General features: G+C 44.1%; 1 protein-coding gene across 14 annotated transcripts in view; it reads right to left on the bottom strand.

Moving 5' to 3' along the window:
• Nucleotides 1-2,949: 2,949 nt before the first annotated feature.
• grip2b (glutamate receptor interacting protein 2b) overlaps nucleotides 2,950-18,867 on the bottom strand; it is a 56,353-nt gene continuing 40,435 nt past the window's right edge. For all 14 annotated transcript variants that reach the window (XM_077572605.1, XM_077572608.1, XM_077572615.1 and 11 more), the window contains exons 5-25: nucleotides 18,416-18,502; nucleotides 18,125-18,200; nucleotides 16,112-16,257; nucleotides 15,741-15,888; nucleotides 15,504-15,676; nucleotides 14,492-14,662; nucleotides 13,909-14,061; nucleotides 13,095-13,281; nucleotides 10,630-10,775; nucleotides 10,459-10,539; nucleotides 9,801-9,864; nucleotides 9,265-9,410; nucleotides 8,695-8,839; nucleotides 8,167-8,306; nucleotides 7,870-8,073; nucleotides 6,814-6,979; nucleotides 6,618-6,732; nucleotides 6,231-6,414; nucleotides 4,995-5,197; nucleotides 4,080-4,226; nucleotides 2,950-3,826 (exon numbers count right to left, since the gene is read on the bottom strand). In XM_077572605.1, the coding sequence (XP_077428731.1) occupies nucleotides 3,671-3,826; nucleotides 4,080-4,226; nucleotides 4,995-5,197; nucleotides 6,231-6,414; nucleotides 6,618-6,732; nucleotides 6,814-6,979; nucleotides 7,870-8,073; nucleotides 8,167-8,306; nucleotides 8,695-8,839; nucleotides 9,265-9,410; nucleotides 9,801-9,864; nucleotides 10,459-10,539; nucleotides 10,630-10,775; nucleotides 13,095-13,281; nucleotides 13,909-14,061; nucleotides 14,492-14,662; nucleotides 15,504-15,676; nucleotides 15,741-15,888; nucleotides 16,112-16,257; nucleotides 18,125-18,200; nucleotides 18,416-18,502 (3,038 nt within the window). In that variant the 3' untranslated portion in view covers nucleotides 2,950-3,670. The remainder of the gene's footprint in view (nucleotides 3,827-4,079; nucleotides 4,227-4,994; nucleotides 5,198-6,230; nucleotides 6,415-6,617; nucleotides 6,733-6,813; nucleotides 6,980-7,869; nucleotides 8,074-8,166; nucleotides 8,307-8,694; nucleotides 8,840-9,264; nucleotides 9,411-9,800; nucleotides 9,865-10,458; nucleotides 10,540-10,629; nucleotides 10,776-13,094; nucleotides 13,282-13,908; nucleotides 14,062-14,491; nucleotides 14,663-15,503; nucleotides 15,677-15,740; nucleotides 15,889-16,111; nucleotides 16,258-18,124; nucleotides 18,201-18,415; nucleotides 18,503-18,867) is intronic.

Raw genomic sequence — 18,867 nt, 5'->3', positions numbered from 1 at the left:
AAAAACAAAAACATTTGGGCCAGAAAGAAAAAACACAAGAAAACGACAAAAAAGGGGAAACTGTAAATATTTGATCCCAAAAAATGTAACGAGCTCGTGCCTGAAGCCAGCTGGGATAGGCTCCAGCACCCCCTTGTGAGGAATAAGTGGTTCCGAAAATGGATGGATGAATTGAAACCCCAATTTGAAACCTAAACCTACTTCAACTTCAAACTTCAAACCCTAATTTTAAACCCTAACATTAGTGTGAAGCACGATTTTTGTAACCCAAGCCCTGGTTTAAAAAATGGAATTTGAAACACTAACCATATCTAAAAACCGAAAACGAACTCCCTAACCCTAGTTTGACACCCCAACCCGCGTTTAAAATCCTAACCCTAATTTGAAACCCTACTTTGAAAACTAAGGTCACAGATTTTGGCAATTGCATTTTTGAACCCATCATTTTTTATCGCCAGTGTTACAAACTAACCCGACTTCTGAAGTTGGAATTTGAAACCCGATTTAGAAAAAAAATGTGAAATGCTGACGTGCTGGCGAAAAGGTCCCGCAGACCCCGACGACTTCTAAATGCAGGCGTTGCCACATCTTGTTTCTGTTGACAATCCTCGGCCGGAAACTGTAATTTCCAAAGTGTCAGTGAAGTGGTCACTGGCGTAAAAGCAAATGACAACAAAGAAAGTTTGACCTTTTATTTTGCACATGACAATTTTCGTTTTTTTTTTTTTTTCTCGTTTGCTCCCCAAGTTTGAGAAGAGAAAGTTGCTGGTAGAAAAATATGATATTACATGGAGAGCTTTACACAAACAAAATGAGACTTTTTGAAAAGCCCAATCTGGAATGAGGAAGAAGCTTTTAGCGCTTACGACTCATTCAGAAATTTAAAACATTAACACATAAAACAGAGCCATCCAACCTACATAAGTTGAGACAAATAACAAATACAAAAAAAAAGTTCAACAACATTCTTAAAAATATTTTTCTTCTTTTTTCTTGTTTGCTTTTTGGGGGGGCTTTTTTTTTTTTTTTTTTTTTCCAAATGCGGAAATCCGAATATGCAGATGTCCATTGTAAAAACAAACAAAAAGCTTTTACAGTAATCATCCTTTTGGTCTCCTCCCGTCTTTAACGTTTGCTTCCAGATTGGGCTTCAAACTGAATTTAAATATTGAGATGCATAGGGAAACACACACACACACACACACACACACACACACGCACACAATCACGCGCACACACACACATACACATAAATACATGAAATCCAACACAACACTTTGGAAGGCTTTTCTCAGTAACTTGATTTGTTTTTTTTACTTTACAAAATGTCTTCTTGTAAAAAGTCCCAACAATATTTACACTGCGTCGTATCCGACGCTGATTTGTGCTTCTTTTTTTTTTTAAACACACACACCATGATTTGTGACAACTTTGTCATTATTTACATGTAAACCAACAGTATTCTGGTACACACACACACACACACACACACACACACACACACACACACACACACACACACACGCACACACACACACACACACACACACACACCGGGGGGGTGAGGCCGATCATGTTTTGCAGATGCGTGCAGGGGAGTGGGGGTGCATTAGAGGGTGCGCTGCTTAGAAAAGTTTGACAAAAGATCTGATTTGCTTTTTGGACATTTCAATGTTTGGATGTGTTTTTTTCAGGGTGTGTGCCCAGCAAAGGGGGTGCGCTTGTTTGGCAAAGGTAGATTTGTTTTGGTCTTCATTTGGATTTGACGTCTCCTTGTGAAAGAAAGAAGGAAGGGGTGCACCAACTATGTTGAAAAACTGAAATGTATTTGTTTTTTTTGGCACGTACTGTATTTGTTGAAAACAGATTTCTTGGGTGTGCCCAAGGGAAAGGGGAGGTGCCAACTGCATCTGAATGTTGAAGGAGGCCTTTGTATCACATTTTGACATGTTTTGATTTTGTGTTGGCCTTTAGATGTTCCCAAAAATATATCCGGGTTAAAAATGGTTGATTTTTGATTTTGTGTGTGCAAGTTGAAGGAGGTGGTGCAAATTTCAAGATATGGCTTGAAAACATTTTGGCTTGAAATGTTTAGAAAATACTACAAGAAATGTATACACCTGTTTCGATCCTCATGTGTTGTGACTTTTTTTCAAAGGGGGAGGGGGTGCGCTAACTGTCTTTGGATATTGAAAGGTGTGCGTGGCTTAAAAAGTTTGCAAAAAAAAGCTGATTTATTTCATTTTACTCTGGCCTTGCATGTTGAGAAAAAAAAGTGTGCATCTCGGGGTTCGAGGGGGTGCGCCGAGTAGCCTCAAGGCCATCTGTGACGAATGGACGAGAGGCAGAGTGTAAAATTGGGAACCAGTGGAAGCTGTGAATGTTCCGGTTGACTTTGTGAGGTGGGTGGGGGGTGGTTAAGGGTGTGTGTGTGGGGGGGGGGGGGTGTGGGGGGTGCGCTGTGGGTGTTATCGGGTGGGCGAGTTCATGTGACGGGCGTGCGGGCTCTTCTTAGCGCCGCTAATCCACAAATAATTGCCTCCGAGAGGGCCACGTTGCGGGAGAAAACAGCAGCAGGTGACGTTGATGTAAAGCTGCAGGATGGAATGTGTGGGACTAAAAATACGGTGGGAAGGGGGGGTGGGGGACGAGGGTGGGGGGGGGGGGGTGCACCTGAGGGCGACCTCATGATTCCAGAAGTTTCCACACTGACAAGCAAAGCCTGGAAAGGCAGGAAGCACTTAACTCACAGAAGAAGCCTGCAAATTCAATTGTTGCCACGGTAACCATGCGGTGTGGAATTGGGACAAAAGTATTGGGACGGCCACAAAGAGATAATAGAATAATAGATAAGAGAAATACACGTAGCGTAGCAAAAGTCGAATGTGAGGATTCGTTGGTGGTTCATCGGACGCCGTTTATCAAATGAAAAGGCAGGATGGAGACGGATTCAGTCTTCGTTTCAACTTTACTCGTCATACGCGGCAGCTCGAGCGACAACACTTCCTGGTCTACGGTCAGCTGACTAACACCGACCAATCAGAAGCAACTTTACAAGTTTGTTTCTTGCAAAAGTGGCAAATTTGCGAGTTCTTTCCTCAGAATATTGCCTCCACACTCTAAAAAAAAATGATTGATACTTGGCCCGAATACGCCGTCATACTATTGGGACACAACCTGGAGGTCAAAATGTTAATGGACAAAAGTATTGGGACACCAACAGGAAGTGGAAAACGGATTGCACATAAAACGCTGCAAAAAGTGCGTCCTGATGCATTTTTCCAGACAGCGTATTAAAAACGGGTGACCAAAAAAAAAAAGTGAAAGTTCTGATGACATCATGGTTGTGATGACATCATGGTTTGGTGTCCTCAAGATGACACGCTCGTTCTTGTACGTGACAAAAGTTCTTTGCTGGAGTTTTTTTTTTTTTTTGCAGCGACGCGAACGTCTGCAAAGACTCCACAGTCGGCGAGGACGTGGTCCGACCTCAAGTTGGCGGTCCGATGGCCCTCGTGGCTCAAGTGAAGAAGCGCCAGGCAAAACCTGCAGCTGCTTTCACCGCGGTACGAGTGCTGCGAGGGAACGCACAAGTACGATCAACATGAGATGGAAGTCCAAAGTATTATTTTTCAGTCACAATCCGATCTGAGCGCTTGCTGCGTCAGCGCTACAGATCCAGCGGGTGCTGGTCCAGAGCGTTGTTGTTATCTTCGGCGCCGTCCAGCGGGTTGCGGCTGATGACCAGCTCCAACCGGTCGCCGGCTTCCGTGATGAGCGGCACCGCCAGGCAGCAGTCGAAGTCCCGAGTCCTGACGTGGTTCACCTGAAACACGCGTGGGAGGAACTCAGAAGCGCTTGGACCAAGTCCGGAAACTCAGAAGCGCTTGGACCAAGTCCGGAAACTCAGAAGCGCTTGGACCAAGTCCGGAAACTCAGAAGCACTTGGACCAAGTCCGGAAACTCAGAAGCGCTTGGACCAAGTCCGGAAACTCAGAACCGCTTGGACCAAGTCCAAAAACGCATCACTTAAGTCGAGTCATGTGACTGGAGGACTGCAGCTTTGAGACGGTCAGTACCTGAAGGATCCTGTCGTAGGGTCGGAGGCCCGATCGGTCGGCCGGTCCGTCCGGTCGCACCATGTTGACATAAACGCCTTTTTCCAGGAAACCGTCCGACACGCTGAAGCCAAAGTCGTCACTTTCGGGATCTTTGATCACCGTAACCTGCAGCCCATCGAACAAAAATGGACGTCACGGCCCAGGAACAGTTGCTGGTTCTGGTTCTTGCTCAAACAGAGCCATTGGTCGCCAAAGCACAAATTGTTTGTCTCAATGTTCAGCTTCCGGGTTCCTTTTCGGATCTAAACAACACTTTTGTTCAAAAAGTTGTTGGCTTAGTGTCAAGATTTATTTAGTAACGAGAAAACAAAAAATGACATTCCAAAACTATTTTGTTAACAAAATAAAATTAAAATGCTACATGCGTAATGCTAAAAACTACATTTTATGTTCACAAACTATAATTAGAGTGAAAATGTCCTTTTAAGTCTTTGGTAATTCATTTAATGCATGAACCTTTGGGGATTATCTTAAATGAATATTTTTTCCTGCTATGAACCGGAATAAGGACGTTTGAATTGAGTGTGTCGCACAGAAGTGATGTCATCTAGCGGCAGCCAATAGGAAAGCACCTTCAGATGATGTCACTCGCAGGCGTCAATTTTGCAAGCTTGACTTTTGGCTGCGATGGCTCGGCTCGGCTCGAAATGTAACGCGAGGTAAGAAATGTACCATAGATTAAATATAGCACACAAGTAATACACACACAAAAAAAGAAAACTAATACTGAAACTAATTAAAACTATTTTTTTTAAATGGCTAAAACTAATAAAAAGTAACACAACCACCTTAAAAACGAATTAAAATGAAAAAACAAAACTCAAAAGAAAATAATTCAAATGAAAATGGCCAAACTGATTTTTGGCAACGGACTTTGTGCAGCTCGAGCGGCGTCGGCGACAGGAGGCCTTGCATCTCCTCCTTGATGCGCCGCGACTCCCACGTCCTCTCGGAAACCCGCAACGAGGCTTTGGACTTGAGCTCGTGGTGCGCCAGCGGCGACATGTTGTCCTGCAGGAGGTGCGTCCCCGCATGGAGCAGATGGTCCGGGTGGAAGTGGACCTCCAGGTGGCCGTCTGCCAACGGGGAGGCCAAAAACATTGGTTTGCAAATAGAGGAAAAATAGGACTTGCGTTTCTTTCTTCAATTCCTGCACCCCAAAAAAATTCTCGTAAAATTTGGAATTTTTCAAATGTGCAATTTTGACTTTTCTTTTTTTTTGGGGAATTTTGACTTTTTTTCCGACTGTTCTCTGTAAAATGTCATCATTTTCCTCATAAAGTTCCATTTTTTTCTTACCAGTGTCAAATTTAGACTTTCTTTTCCCCTCATAAAAACTATTCAACTTTACAGTATCCAATAAAATTCCGATTTTTTTTCTTGTAAAATGTAACTTAACCATTGTAAACTTTGACTATTTCCCTGTCAAATACGGACTTTTCCAGTCATAAAATTTACATTTTTGCTTTGCAAAATGCTAATGTCCTCAATGTAAAAAAATGGACATTTTCATTGTAAATTTAGGACTTTTTCCTTATAAAATTGCAACTTTTGCATATAGAAAAAAAAAATTTCCTTGTAAAATTCTGAATTTTCCCTGTATTTTTTTCTTTTTCCTCATAAAGTTCTCCACACTTTTTCCTAATAAATTCAGAATACTTTTTCTCATAACATTCAGACTTGCTTCTCATAAATTTACGAAGAAAACAGCAACTTTAGCATTTATAAATTATTTTTTTTTTCTTGTAAAATTCAGAATTTTCCCTGTAATTTTAAAACTTTTTCCTCATAACGTTCAGACTTTTTCCTAGTCAACTTAGAGTATTTTTTTCTCATAGAAATCAGACTTGCTTCTCATAATTTTACAACATTCAAGAAATGAAAAAAATGAAATGTCTTAATAACCTGACTGCAATTTTGCCTTTTTTGTGATTTTTTATTTTATTTTATTTGAGACAAGAATCATGAATAACGTGTGGACTTTTTGTGACCTTTTTGTTTGTGAGTGGGCCATAGGATTGAATTGTATTTATTTTTTTGTAAAAGAAATGCTTTTGCTCTGTGGAGGCTGGGAAACATTGGTCAGCGTAAGCGGCAGTTTGCTCTCGCCTTCATCGTCATGCAGGTGCAGCTCCTCGTGCAGGTGCGCCCCCTGGTGGAGGTGCGGGCCCTGAAGGAGGAGGGCGTTGCGCTGCAACGGGCTCATGCGGCCGTGGCTCAGGACGGGATCGCTCGCAGGCTTGTTGACGCCTTCTACGCCCAAACTGATGGCCGTGCCAGTCATGATCGACGCCTGCGTGACACAAACAAACCATAATATCATTACAGAACTTGTATTACCATTATTCCATTGCTATTGCTAATTTATGTTAGCTTTTTACATGATATGTTAGCAGTAAGCTAGTGGCCTTTGATTAGACAAAATGATATGATTTGTTGTTTAATTTCTCTCACTATACTAAACGTCATTTAGCTTTGCGCTAAATGCTAACAAACCTCAATCTCTCTGAGCAGTTCCGATTGGCCGCAGGTCTCCAGGTCCTCCAGGGCCTGACACCAGAAACTGTCGTCGGAGTCCAGCAGAATTCCGTCCGCCGATTGGCCAATGAAACTGACGGGGGGCGGGCGGCAAATGTTGATCTTCAAGGCAAATCGCTTTCTTGAAAATGAAGTCGAATTTTTGCTGTCTCACCCCAAGGGTTTTTCCCACTCGTCCTCGCTGAAGCCGCCGTCACTGAAGGGGTAATTCTTCCGGCAGCCAGGAGGGGGCGTCGTGGTGCGCTGCTGCTGCTGCTTGGCGCTGCGCCACTCATGAGGGTGAAGGGCCATGCCGGCGGAGGCCTGGTGGCTGTACGTGCCTACGCCAGAAAACACAACCATTTCAAATATCACTTTTTTTTTTTTATATGTACACATTTTGTTTTATTCAGAACAACAACCCCTTTTTTTCTGCACAGGACTTTTTAGGGGGGGAAATATGGACTTTTTATATTTTTATTTATTTTAGGTAAAATTGTTTAAAATAAACATGATGTTAGAATTACTTTGTCAGAAATATACAAATGTCATGAAAAATATGGTATTTGTAAGGAGCTGTTTTTCAAATATATTTTTAAATTTAATTAATTTATTTATTTACTTTTTTCAAACAATATAGGATTTTCCTGAAATCTAAATGTTTTTTTCTTTGTTTCTAATAATACAAAATTTATTTTATTGTGGCGAAGGTATAATTATTACTTCACTTTTTTTCAGAAATATATGACTTTTTTGGGTCATATGCAACATTTTCCAATTTTTTCATTTTTTTTTTTTAAATTATTTGACTTTTTGTCCAAAATGTCAGACTTTTTTTTCCTGGAAAGATATGACTTTTCTTCTTAAAAATATACAACATATTTTCAGCATGTGCAACCTTTTTTTCCCCCAGAAATATATGACTTGGATTGAAAAAATATGACTTCTTTTGATAATACACATTGTCTTTTATCATAAATATACATTTTTCAGAATTACATAACGATTTCTTTTAAATATAGTTTTAAATAAAATATAACTCTTTTCAGAAATCCTTATCTTGAAACCATAAAACTTTCTTTGGTAACATACGACTTTTCTCAATGAAATACTTGAAAAAACATATTATCTCTCGAAATGTACAACTTTTTTTCCAGCAAAATATGACTCCTTGTTTCTGAAATATACAAACACCTTTCTTTCATTTTAGAGAAGAAAAAAAAAAAAATACCCTGGCTACAGTATCCGGCATCCAGTCCGGATCCGTCCCAGGAGTCCACGGCCGAGTCAACGCTGGGGACGGTCGTGGCGTAAAGTTCCGACAGTTTGTTGGTCTGCTGGCTGTCGGTCAAGTCGGTCAAGTCGTCGTCCTCGCCGTCGCTCAGCTCGTTCTCCGTGGCGTCGTCCGCCTCGCTCGCTTTCCTGTCGTCCGCGTCTTCCCGGCAAGAAGGGCAACATTCAAATGAGGAGAAAATGGAACAGATTGATGATGATGATGATGATGAAGATGCCGATCACGTTGTCTTACTGTCGATCATCTTCTTGATTTTCAGCGTGACGGTCTCGCCGGCCATCTGCAGGAGGTGAATGGCCTCGCTCAGGGGTTTGCCCTTCAGGCTCACGCTGTTGATGGCCAGGATGCGGTCGCCCACGTGGATCGCGCCCGTCCTGCACACGCACGCACGCACGCACGCACGCACGCACACACACACACACACACACACACACACACACACACGCACACACACACACACACACACACACACACACGCACACACACACACACACACACACACACACACACACACACACACACACACACACACACACACACACATTACATACAGAACATTTGATGTTAAGCGGTGTTGCTGGCATCAACTCATAAAGTAACTTGTAATGTAGCTAGTTACAAGTAATCAGTGAAGTAACTAAGTTACTTTTGAAGTCACATAATCACTAAAGTAACTAAGTTACTTTTTCAATGTATATTAACTGTGGCAACATTGACCACTCCTGGTGAACACTGTTTCACGGCGTGTGTGTGTGCGCGTACCTCTCAGCCAAGCCTCGCTTGGTGAGTCCAGAGATGGTGATGGGGTCAAAGGGTTCCTCCGTGCCCGAGATGGTGATTCCCAGCGGGCCTCCGTAGCGCTTGAGCTCCACCGTGTAGATGATGCTGCCGGACGTCTCCTGCTCGTCTGGTACACGCACGCACACACATGTGCTTTCAGATAGAATAGTGATGAGTAAAAAAAATTGTCGTCATTATCATTCAGCGCTCGATTCTGTGTGTTAAATACATCAAGCTGCCCTATTAATGTTCTGTTAAAACATGTTACTAAATCATAAACCGTCCTTAGTTTTTGGTTAGGAACAAATGTGACAGACATATTTATGTCGTTTCCACAGAAGCAGCCATAATTGTAAAAGTATTAAAAATAGCAGTTTTTGTTTTCATGGAAACCAACAACTTTCTCTTGAATAAACGCCTTCACAAGCTGACTTGTGGCCAACACCACCACCGTGTGGCCGACTATGCAATTGCACCCTGCCAATAGTGTGTCCAGGTTTTTTTTAATTTAACTCTACATGGCGAGATGCCGTCCCGGTTGCGAGCCCTCACCCGAGTTGTCCTCGTCCTTGCGGATCTTGAGCTTGACGAGCTCCTCGCACTGCTGCAGGATTTGCTCGGCCTCCTCCCGGGAGCACGTCTCCAGACGCACGTTGTCGATGGACAGAAGTTTGTCACCTGGCTCCAGAGTTCCTGTCCTAAAGGAAGACGAGACAAAACTCATTACGCGTCTTCCCCCGCTTAGAAAGACAATGACAAGCGCTCATCGGGTTGTAATACGTACATTAGAACAGAAATCTTGATGAAGATGACGATGATTATGAAGATGATGAATATGATGATGATGATGATGATGAAGATGATGATGAAAATGAAGATGATGATGATGAAGAGGATGATGATGATGATGATGATGAAGATGATGAAGATGAAGAGGATGATGAAGATGATGATGATGATGATGAAGAGGAAGAGGATGATGATGATGATGAAGAGGAAGAGGAAGATGATGATGATGATGATGAAGATGAAGAAGTTGATGATGATGATGATGAAGAAGATGATGAAGATGATGATGGACCACTGACCTGTGTGCCATGCTGCCCTTCTTGATGTCGGAGATGATGAGAGGCTCTCCTGCCTTTTTATTGGCTGCAGATGAAGAACCCCCAAAAAAAATCACGTGATCAAACAAAATCCCGTCAAGCTTCCTAAGCAGGATGGCGGGTGAACATGTCTCTACAAGCAGCTGCTCTATTTCGCCACTCGTGGGCGCCATTGTATTATCTGTGTGTTGTGGAATTGGGAAAAAACGAGTAAAATGTGGACTTGAAAGCATCACATCTCAAGAGACTTCAGTTCAGTGAGCATGCCTGCTAGTTTGGGATGTTTAGTCTTCTAATTTGATACACGCAAGAGTGGCAGACAAGAGGAATTAATGTGATGAGAAGAAGAAATTGATAACTATTGCATTAACTGATCAACTAACTAATGAGAGATTAAGTAACTGACCAATAAACAAACTGAGCAACCAAGTAAATAATCAACTGACTGACTGGTTGGCTAAGTAACTGCCCGACTAACTAAATGACAATTACCAAACAACCGACTGAAGAACTTCCTGACTGGCTGAATACCAAACCGACCGACTGTTCACATGAGACCTGAAACCCTCTGAAGAGATCTTATTTTTATAGTATCCAAAATCGACTTTTCAAAAGGAAAATGTTTCTTGCTTGTTCTTACCACTGATGGTGAGTCCCAGCTCGACGCCTCTTTTCTTGGGTAGTTTGACATGAAACGTTCCGCTACTGGGGACCACAGACTCTGCGGGGAAAAAAACAAAAAAGCACAGTTCAACTTGGCTTCGTGTCGCAGGTTGGAGTGTGCGACCCGTTCACCACTCGACTTACGCACCGGCCACGTCAAACTCGATCTCCAGGGCCACTTTGTTGGTGAGCGCGGCGTCGCGGAGCAGCTGGTTGGCTTCCTCCAGGGTGCCGTCCTCCGTGGCGATGCCGTTGATGGACAGCAGCCGATCGCCGACCTGCAGGAGGCCGCACCTGCCGACGACAGAGGACAACCGAGGAAATGACCAACTCACTACCAGAACAACCAGCTAACTGTATTATAAAGTAGCACCCAACCAAAAAGACGAGTAAGTGACACACCAAGTAACTGACCAACTAACGGGCTGACTGCCTGACTAACCAAACAACTAAGCAACTAAGTAACTGACAAACTAGGCAGCCTAAAAAAAACACCTAGCCTACAACAGAGCAGCGAACTCATTGACTCAGCAACTAATGGACAGATTGACCAACTGAAAAGACTGGTGAAGTGACTAACCAATTGACTCACTAACTAAATAACTAGAGAAACAACCAAAAAAAGCAACTGACCAACTATCTAAATGACGAGCCAACCATCCAACCAACTGGCCAGCCACATGACTAAATAACTTAAATAACAACTAACGGACCTATCAGCAGATCAAGCAAACGACAGACTAATTGGCTGATTTAACTATCCAATCATCCAAACAATTTGGCAAACTAACCAACCAAATGTCGGACTGACTGACTGGTCGATTGACAGACTAAATAATCAAACCCCCCAAAAAAAAGACATTCCAACAAAGATCTTGACCAACTAACTGACGTGACATACCCACTGATCAACTGACTAGCTAATAAACCAACCAAAGAACAACTAACCAAGCATCTGGAGAACCAATTGATTGACCGACCAAGCAGACTGACCAGCTGACAAAACAACTGACCAAAAAGAGACAAGATAACTGGCCAACTAACTGACCTAGTGACAGACCAACCACCAAATCAACCAACGGACCAACTGACTGATTAAACTCCAAACTAGACAACCGATGGAATGACTAACCAAGAAGCTTAACGACGGACTAAGCAGCTAACTGAACGAGCGCCTGATGAACCGATGAAATCAAACCATGCTGTAATGTTAACATGCTACGCTGCTAAAAACAAGCTATCGCGTTTGTCAACTTGTGTTCGCATTCGGCTGTCACACACACAGGAAGACGTTTACGTGTTCATCGGTCCCCACAGCTAATTAGCGCTGTTAGCGTGGGCGCTAGCAGCGCGAGTGGCCTCGGGGTGTAGACAGTCTACTCATTGTGTGTGTGGCTTCAATCAATCAACACACACACACACACAAACACACACACACACACACACACACACACAAACACACACACACACACACACACACACAAACACGCACACAATTTGCTGACATTAGCAATCAGTTACTGCGCCTAAGCGCAGACGAAAATGCGAGCGGGCGTGACTCGTCAAAACACGGCAACACATCAACGCCATCTTTAGTGCTAATGAATATTTAACCACGTTAGCACCATATTTCTCCGCTGCCTGTAAAAACTGTTCAGAAAAAAAGTGCATTTACACAACAAATCTGGCAACAGAGAAGCGAGAGAGGAAAAAAGAAAGTCCAGAGAGGAACCTCGAGTAAATTTTTTTATGAGCGAATAAGGCAACAACCTGCTTGGGATTGAAAACCGACATTCGCACGAGACTGCGCAGGTAACCCGGAGTTAACTTTGCTACGTACAGTCAGAGGTGGGATTCAAACTCACGACCTCCCGGTTACTGGACAATGCAATTTACGAAATGCTCCACTGAGCAGGATCAGAGAGCTGGTAGGAAAGTTCAATGTCAGTCCCATTGAAAATAAAAAAGTTGATATTTAACGTGAAGTTGTTCAAATGTGAAATCCGACGGCATAAACCTCAGAAGGCGGGAATTGTTGAAGCAAGTTCAAATTTGAATGGTGTCAATCGGAAGTATTATGTGGGAGTTGTTTCTTGGCAAAAAAAAAAAAGTGAGGAGAATAAAAATCACAATCACGTGAGTGCGAATGCTTCAAGTATTCCACAATAACGAAGAGCGATCTAGATTTAGCTCAAAATTCGAATGGACTAACTAACTAACTAACCCAAATCAAACATCAGCTTATGCCTTCAAAATCAGTACTAAGAACTACCTAACAAACAATTAACTGACAAATACAAATCAATGTTGACAAATGTTGCCCACAGATATTTGCAATTGCTCGTTCCACTTCCTTACATATGTGAAAGTTCAGATGCAACGTATTTTTGAAGTTATGTGATCATATCTTGGGTCCCGTCCCGTCCCGACCCGTCCCGTCACGTCCCGTCCCGTCCCGTCCCGTCGCTTACCGTCCCGTCGCTTACTGTCCCGTCCCTTACCTTACCTTACCTTACCGTCCCGTCCCGATCCATCCCGTCCCGTCCCATCCCGTCCCTTCCCATCCCGTCCCAAATTGTCCCAACCCGTCCAGTCCCGTCCCGTCAGGCTCACCTCTCGGCCGAGCTGTCGGGCTCGATGAATCGAATGAGCGGCGGCGCGGAAAGCGTTTCGGTGGCAAAGATTCCTCCTTGCAGCTGAACGCCAAAGCCGTTGAGGGGGTCCCCCGTCAGGATGACCTCGCTAGTCTCCACGTGGACCACCTGACCGCCCGGGCCCACCGAACTGGACGCCAGCGACACTAAACACACGCACACACAAACAACTTGCTTCTGGAAAACTGTCATGGCAACCAACGATGTCTTCAGGCGGTGCACTGATTAATATAAAATAATAGAACTAACATCCAAATATATTTTGGGAAATTTGCCCTACTAATCTACTACTGTACTAAGATGACCCGGATGCCCACTAAAACCACTAAAGCAATAATTACAATCCATAACCAGACCCAAACTCATCCGATCCTAATCCTGCTAATACTCATTCAAATACTGACCCTAAAATTGAACCCTTAAACCTGAACCCTTTTCCCATCCCAAACCATTAACCTTAATCCCAACACAAACAGTATCCCCAAGTGTTAGGGTTAACCTCACCTGACCCCAAGACCAAAAATAAAACGTTAACCCAAATACAAACCCTAATCCAAACCCCAAACCGAACCCCTTACCCCAACTAGTAAAATAAAATACCACATTTGTACAAAATGTGTGAGGCATGAAAATCCACATTTTCAAAAGGCCAGGACAAACTTAACTTGAGCATCGTCTAACAATGGGCACGACTACTTCAAAAGAAGCACATGAAACGAAGACGTGAGCGGGCGAGCGAGCGAGCGAGTGAGCGAGCGCAGCGTGAAGCTCACGGGAGCTTTTGTGGTCTTTCTTTCTGTGTCTGCGTTTGAGCAGCGAGTTCCGGGGGCTCATGGGGACCGAGGGTCTGGGGAGCGTGTTGGAACCCTGGCTGCTGGGACCCGACGTGGTCGTGGAGCCCGGAGAGAAATTGGCCGACACCAAAGCTGTGGACAAACAGGATGTGACAATAATCACTACGTAATGGACACTAATGTACATATATAGGGAAATGAAAGGGGGCAGCATTGTATGTGTGTGCCTTTGTCTTTGCCACATTGTGGGGCCCATACACGTGTGTTTTTCCAGGTTTAACTACCATTGTGGGGACCGACTTGAAATTGTGGGGACATTTTGGTGGTCCCCACAAGTTCAGACCTCTTTTTGAGAGTTTAGGTTTGAATTGGGTTATGGTTGAGGTTAGGGTAAGGAATGGGGGTAGGCAATCATTTTTGATGCTTGGGGTTAGGGGGAGGGGCTAGGAAATGCGTCAAGTCATTGAGATGTCCCCACGATGATACAAAGACAAATGCGTGTGTGTGTGTTTGTGTGTGTGTGTGTGTGTGTGTGTGTGTGTGTGTGTGTGCGTGTTCTCACACTTGCAGTAGTCCAGGTTATTGTTGTTAATAGCGTTGTTGTTGGAGGCGGTCCATGACTTGTGCAGGGTGGAGCTGGCGTTACAGTGGGTGGAGTTGGCAGACGATGCACAGAAGTTGACGCAGGGGTCCCACGAGTGAGGGTGAGGGTGGTCTGACTTCTGAACCTTCACTGAAGCACACACAAACAGAAGTTTTTTTCCAATGTAGACCTTATACTGTACTGTCCTACTTACCTATTTACCAACCAACTAACCAAACCAACTGCCAAGCCACTTTATTTGGAACCAACCTCCCTCTCTCCCCAGCCCGCCACCACCTACCTTTCCTACCTGGTGGCCTACCTGTCTACTAACTACTTAAATTTCTTACCTACCTACCTAAGATTCTAACCAAACTACATCCACCTACCCACCTGCCTATCCAACTCCCAGAGGTGGCAAATCCAGATCCAGAAAGGAAAAACCCTGCCACAGTATGGCTTTAGCCCCTGGTGCTAGCTAGCTAGTTAGCTCACTACCAGGGGCTAGCACGACAACAAAAACAATTGGTGGTAATGGCTAAATGGCTAAAGCCAAACTGTGGCAGGGTTTTTACTTTCTGGACTTGGATTTGCCACCTCTGCCAACTCCTTCCCTAGTCTTACCTAATGCTTGTTTTCCTATTTTGCTAGCTAGCTAGCTAACTACCGTACCTACTTACCAAGCAACCTAGCTACTTCCCTACTTGAATTTCAGCCAACCAACCCTAACTCTATCAACCTACTAAGTCACATTTCTACAACCAACCAACCAACCAACCAAAATACCTGCAAGCAACCAACTAATCCAGCAAACCTACCAACCAACCCATACCGTATTCTTACCAGCCAAACGATCAACCTAATTCTTGCCGTATCAAAGAAAATAAAGCTTTCAACAGACTTGAAAATGATTCTCGTTGAAAAGTAACATCTGACCTGACCACCTGGTTCCGTTTTTTCTGGTTGATTGTGTTGACTGTAACCAACCCACCAGTGTCATGTTGCTTGTTTCCAGTCATCCTGGCCTGGTGCGCGGGCAGCATTTCCAGCCGGACCAGCTCGGTGGTGCTGGCCAGCAGCTGCGTGGCCTCCAGGACGCTGCAGTGCTCCGTGGACGTCCCGTCGATGGACAGCAGGTGGTCCCCGGCGTGCAGCGCCCCACATCTGACCACAAACACTGTTGGCCGTCTGTTTTTGGGGTCAGGGTGTGGGAGTGGGCGGGGCTTACCTGTCCACCACACTTCCGGGCTTGACCCGTTCGATGACAATGACCCGCTTGTTGCGATGGCTGGCCGACGTCAGGCCGATGCCTAGCGTGGCCCCCGGAGGTTTGGCCATCTCCACCAGGAGCGGACCCGACGCATTGGTCAATGTGTCTGATTGATCGGGAAAGAATCCAATATTGAATATGGTGGAATGCAGTCAATGTCGGGTACATTTGGTGCAGGCAGCAGGGATTCCGTTTCCACGCAGTGAAGGTGTGAATGTGAGAGTAAGATGTGCCTTAAGACTTTTGAAACTTTTTTTTTTGTGATATGACAAAAATTGTCTTGATGTGTGTGTGTGTGTGTGTGTGTGTGTGTGTGTGTGTGCACGCACCCATGATAGTGACATCATACTCGATGTGGAACAGAGCTTCCTGTCCGCACTGAGCCAACACGCTCAGGGCGTCACTGTGGCTGGCGTTGTGCAGTGGCACGCCGTCCACCGTCAGGAGGCGGTCGCCGGGACGAAGGGTGCCCTCCCTGCAAACACAAACACAAACACACGCACCAGACATTTGGGAGCAATCGGACAACTTTTCTCATTTCAGTCAGCATGGCACTCAAATGACCTTTTCAAGACAACAAGACTTCCTGTAGCTTTCCAGCCATGACTCCTTGAGACTTTTTTGTGGGTCTACTCATGACAGACATGTCTGCCAAATTTCATGTTGCTAAGTGAAAATGGCTTTGAGGGCTGAATTATTGACCTCATGAAGAAAAATAGTCAACTTGACCGTAAAATGTCTCCTTTGAGTTTCCTGCGTCTTTTCAGATATGGCTTCTTGAGACTTTTTTTTGGGGGGGGTCTACTCTTGGTAAAAAAAAAAAAGTCTACCAAATTTCATGTTGCTAAGTCAAACGTCTTCAGCGCCTGATCATCCAGGAGGAACGACCAACATGGGCTGAAATTGTCTGCTTTAAACTAAAATGGCAGACTTGCTCTGTCTTTTCAATCACGGCTTCCTGGGACTTTTGTTGAGTCAACTCAAGATAGACACGCCTTCCAAATTCGATGTTGCTGAGTCAAACCGGCCTCGGGGGCCGAATTAAAGAAAAAAAAAAAAAAAAAAAACGTTTGCAGCAGAGTTTCTCACAATTGCCATCCTCGGTGCAGTCAGCAGATGTATGTCATGGCCGCTCCCACTTGACTTGCCGGTCGCAATATTTTTAAGCCTTTTTCTCATCAACGCCGGAAGAACTCTTAAAGACTGCGCTGTGTGAAAGTGAGGATTAACTTGCCTGCGACTGGCACATAAATGGGATATAAAGCAGCGTGAACGCCTCATTTCCTCCAGGCTGACCCACATTTTTGGAGGCAATTTTCCTTGCTTAACTGAGCCTGGGGCTGCGCGGACTCTGAGGGGCAGATAGCGAGGCCGTGGCGAAAGCCGTGTCTTTGATGCTCGGGTCACTCTTGAGGAACGGCGGCCAGGTGGAAAACGCTCTGTTGAGGACAGTTGGCTTTGTAAAGGACGACGCTGTCTTTAATGTTTATAAAAAGATGGACGTCAGCATTGTTAAACGCTACATGGTCTTTGATGTTTATGAAACACAACCTGTGCTTTGTGGAAGACCACAACCGAGGTATTCAAAACACATGTAAAGACAACAGACAAAGCTGCACACATAGAAAACAGATATCAAAGGTGAAAAAAATATGTAAAGGTGGATAAACAGTCACTAAAGACACATTAAACAGGTTGACATCACACGCACGGGGAATAAGACACATGAAAAACAATGGTGTAAAAACGTGCATAAAAGGTGAAAAACACAAGAAAAACCAAAGAAACGTGCAAACACGAATGAAGCCTGAAACAGCATCAAAGACACATAGAATTAAAAAAAGACCATTTAAAGACAAGGATCGAAGACACACGGAATGGCCGACACAAGGACACAAAGACGAATGCACTAGACATCAAAGATGACATCAAAGACACACATGAACCCTTTGACAGCAAAACGAACATCAAAGACACATAAAGAACAAAGACATACATGTAAAAGACGCATCAAAGAGTGACTTCAAATACATGACGAACAGACAACATAGACAAACAGACATCAAAAACAAAGCATGTGTTTTTATCCATGGACACACGAAAATAAGAAGCATCGATTCACTTTTTAAAGAATCCTATTTTCATCTTTTTTCTGCGACTGCTGCCCCACTTAAGCTTTTCTTTCAAAGCCACGGCAGAGTAAAAATAGCTTGCGGTGTCATCCTGTTGGAATCTGAGGAGGAACAAGATGGTGGCCATACTTGCGCATTCTTCTTCTTCTTCTTATGAATGGCATCACGTTCATCGTGTTTATTATCGTGTTTTTATGTAACAGTCGTTACCTGTCTGCGGGGCCTCCGGGCCGCACGTACGTGACCACCAGGGGGCGCGACTTGTGCCAGTCTTCGTGGATGCCGCCTGGGAAGAGAAAGGTTACTTCAGTCCAAACTCATCTAGATGCTACGCTAACGTAGCTCGCACGACACAGAGCAAACATGAAGGACAGCTCGCTACTTTTGGTGGCGAACAGCAACAACTGGGAGCGTGTAGCTAGCTGTTAGCTTAGCATCATTTTTCTTTTTTCTTTTTTCTTTTTTTTTTACACTTCTTTCTTGGGCCTGTTGATGGTTTACCTCTCACCACGAAGCCAAAGCTGCTCCCTTCTTTGTGCAAGCAGATGTCGATTGTCTTGGAGATCACACCTGACGTGCTGTCTGGTGCTATGAAAATTGAATAAAAAAAAAAAAGAAGAGACATTTCAGTGAATGAATAGCAAATTTATAAAAATGGAAGGGGGAGGGAAAATGTCGCTGTCATTGAGTATTAGTAGAATCAACACGTCCATTAAGATGCACACAATTGGACAAGTCGCTGCGACCTTTTATCTTGCTTGCCCACCAACCATTTGAAACCAGTTAAAAGCATGAACTCACTCAGGAAGATCACAAACACATTGTTTAGGTTGTGCTGCACTCCTACATCATCTGAAGGTGCTTTTCTACTGGCTGCTGCTAAATGACATCACTTCCGAGTGACACACTTTCAAACGTCATTCCGGTTAATATCGAGAAAAAAAACCTCAAAA

The sequence above is a fragment of the Vanacampus margaritifer genome, chromosome 8 (assembly GCF_051991255.1).
Source record: "Vanacampus margaritifer isolate UIUO_Vmar chromosome 8, RoL_Vmar_1.0, whole genome shotgun sequence".
NCBI lineage: Eukaryota > Metazoa > Chordata > Actinopteri > Syngnathiformes > Syngnathidae > Vanacampus > Vanacampus margaritifer.
Note: the sequence above shows the minus strand (reverse complement) of the source record. Positions and strands in the feature narration are given on the sequence as shown.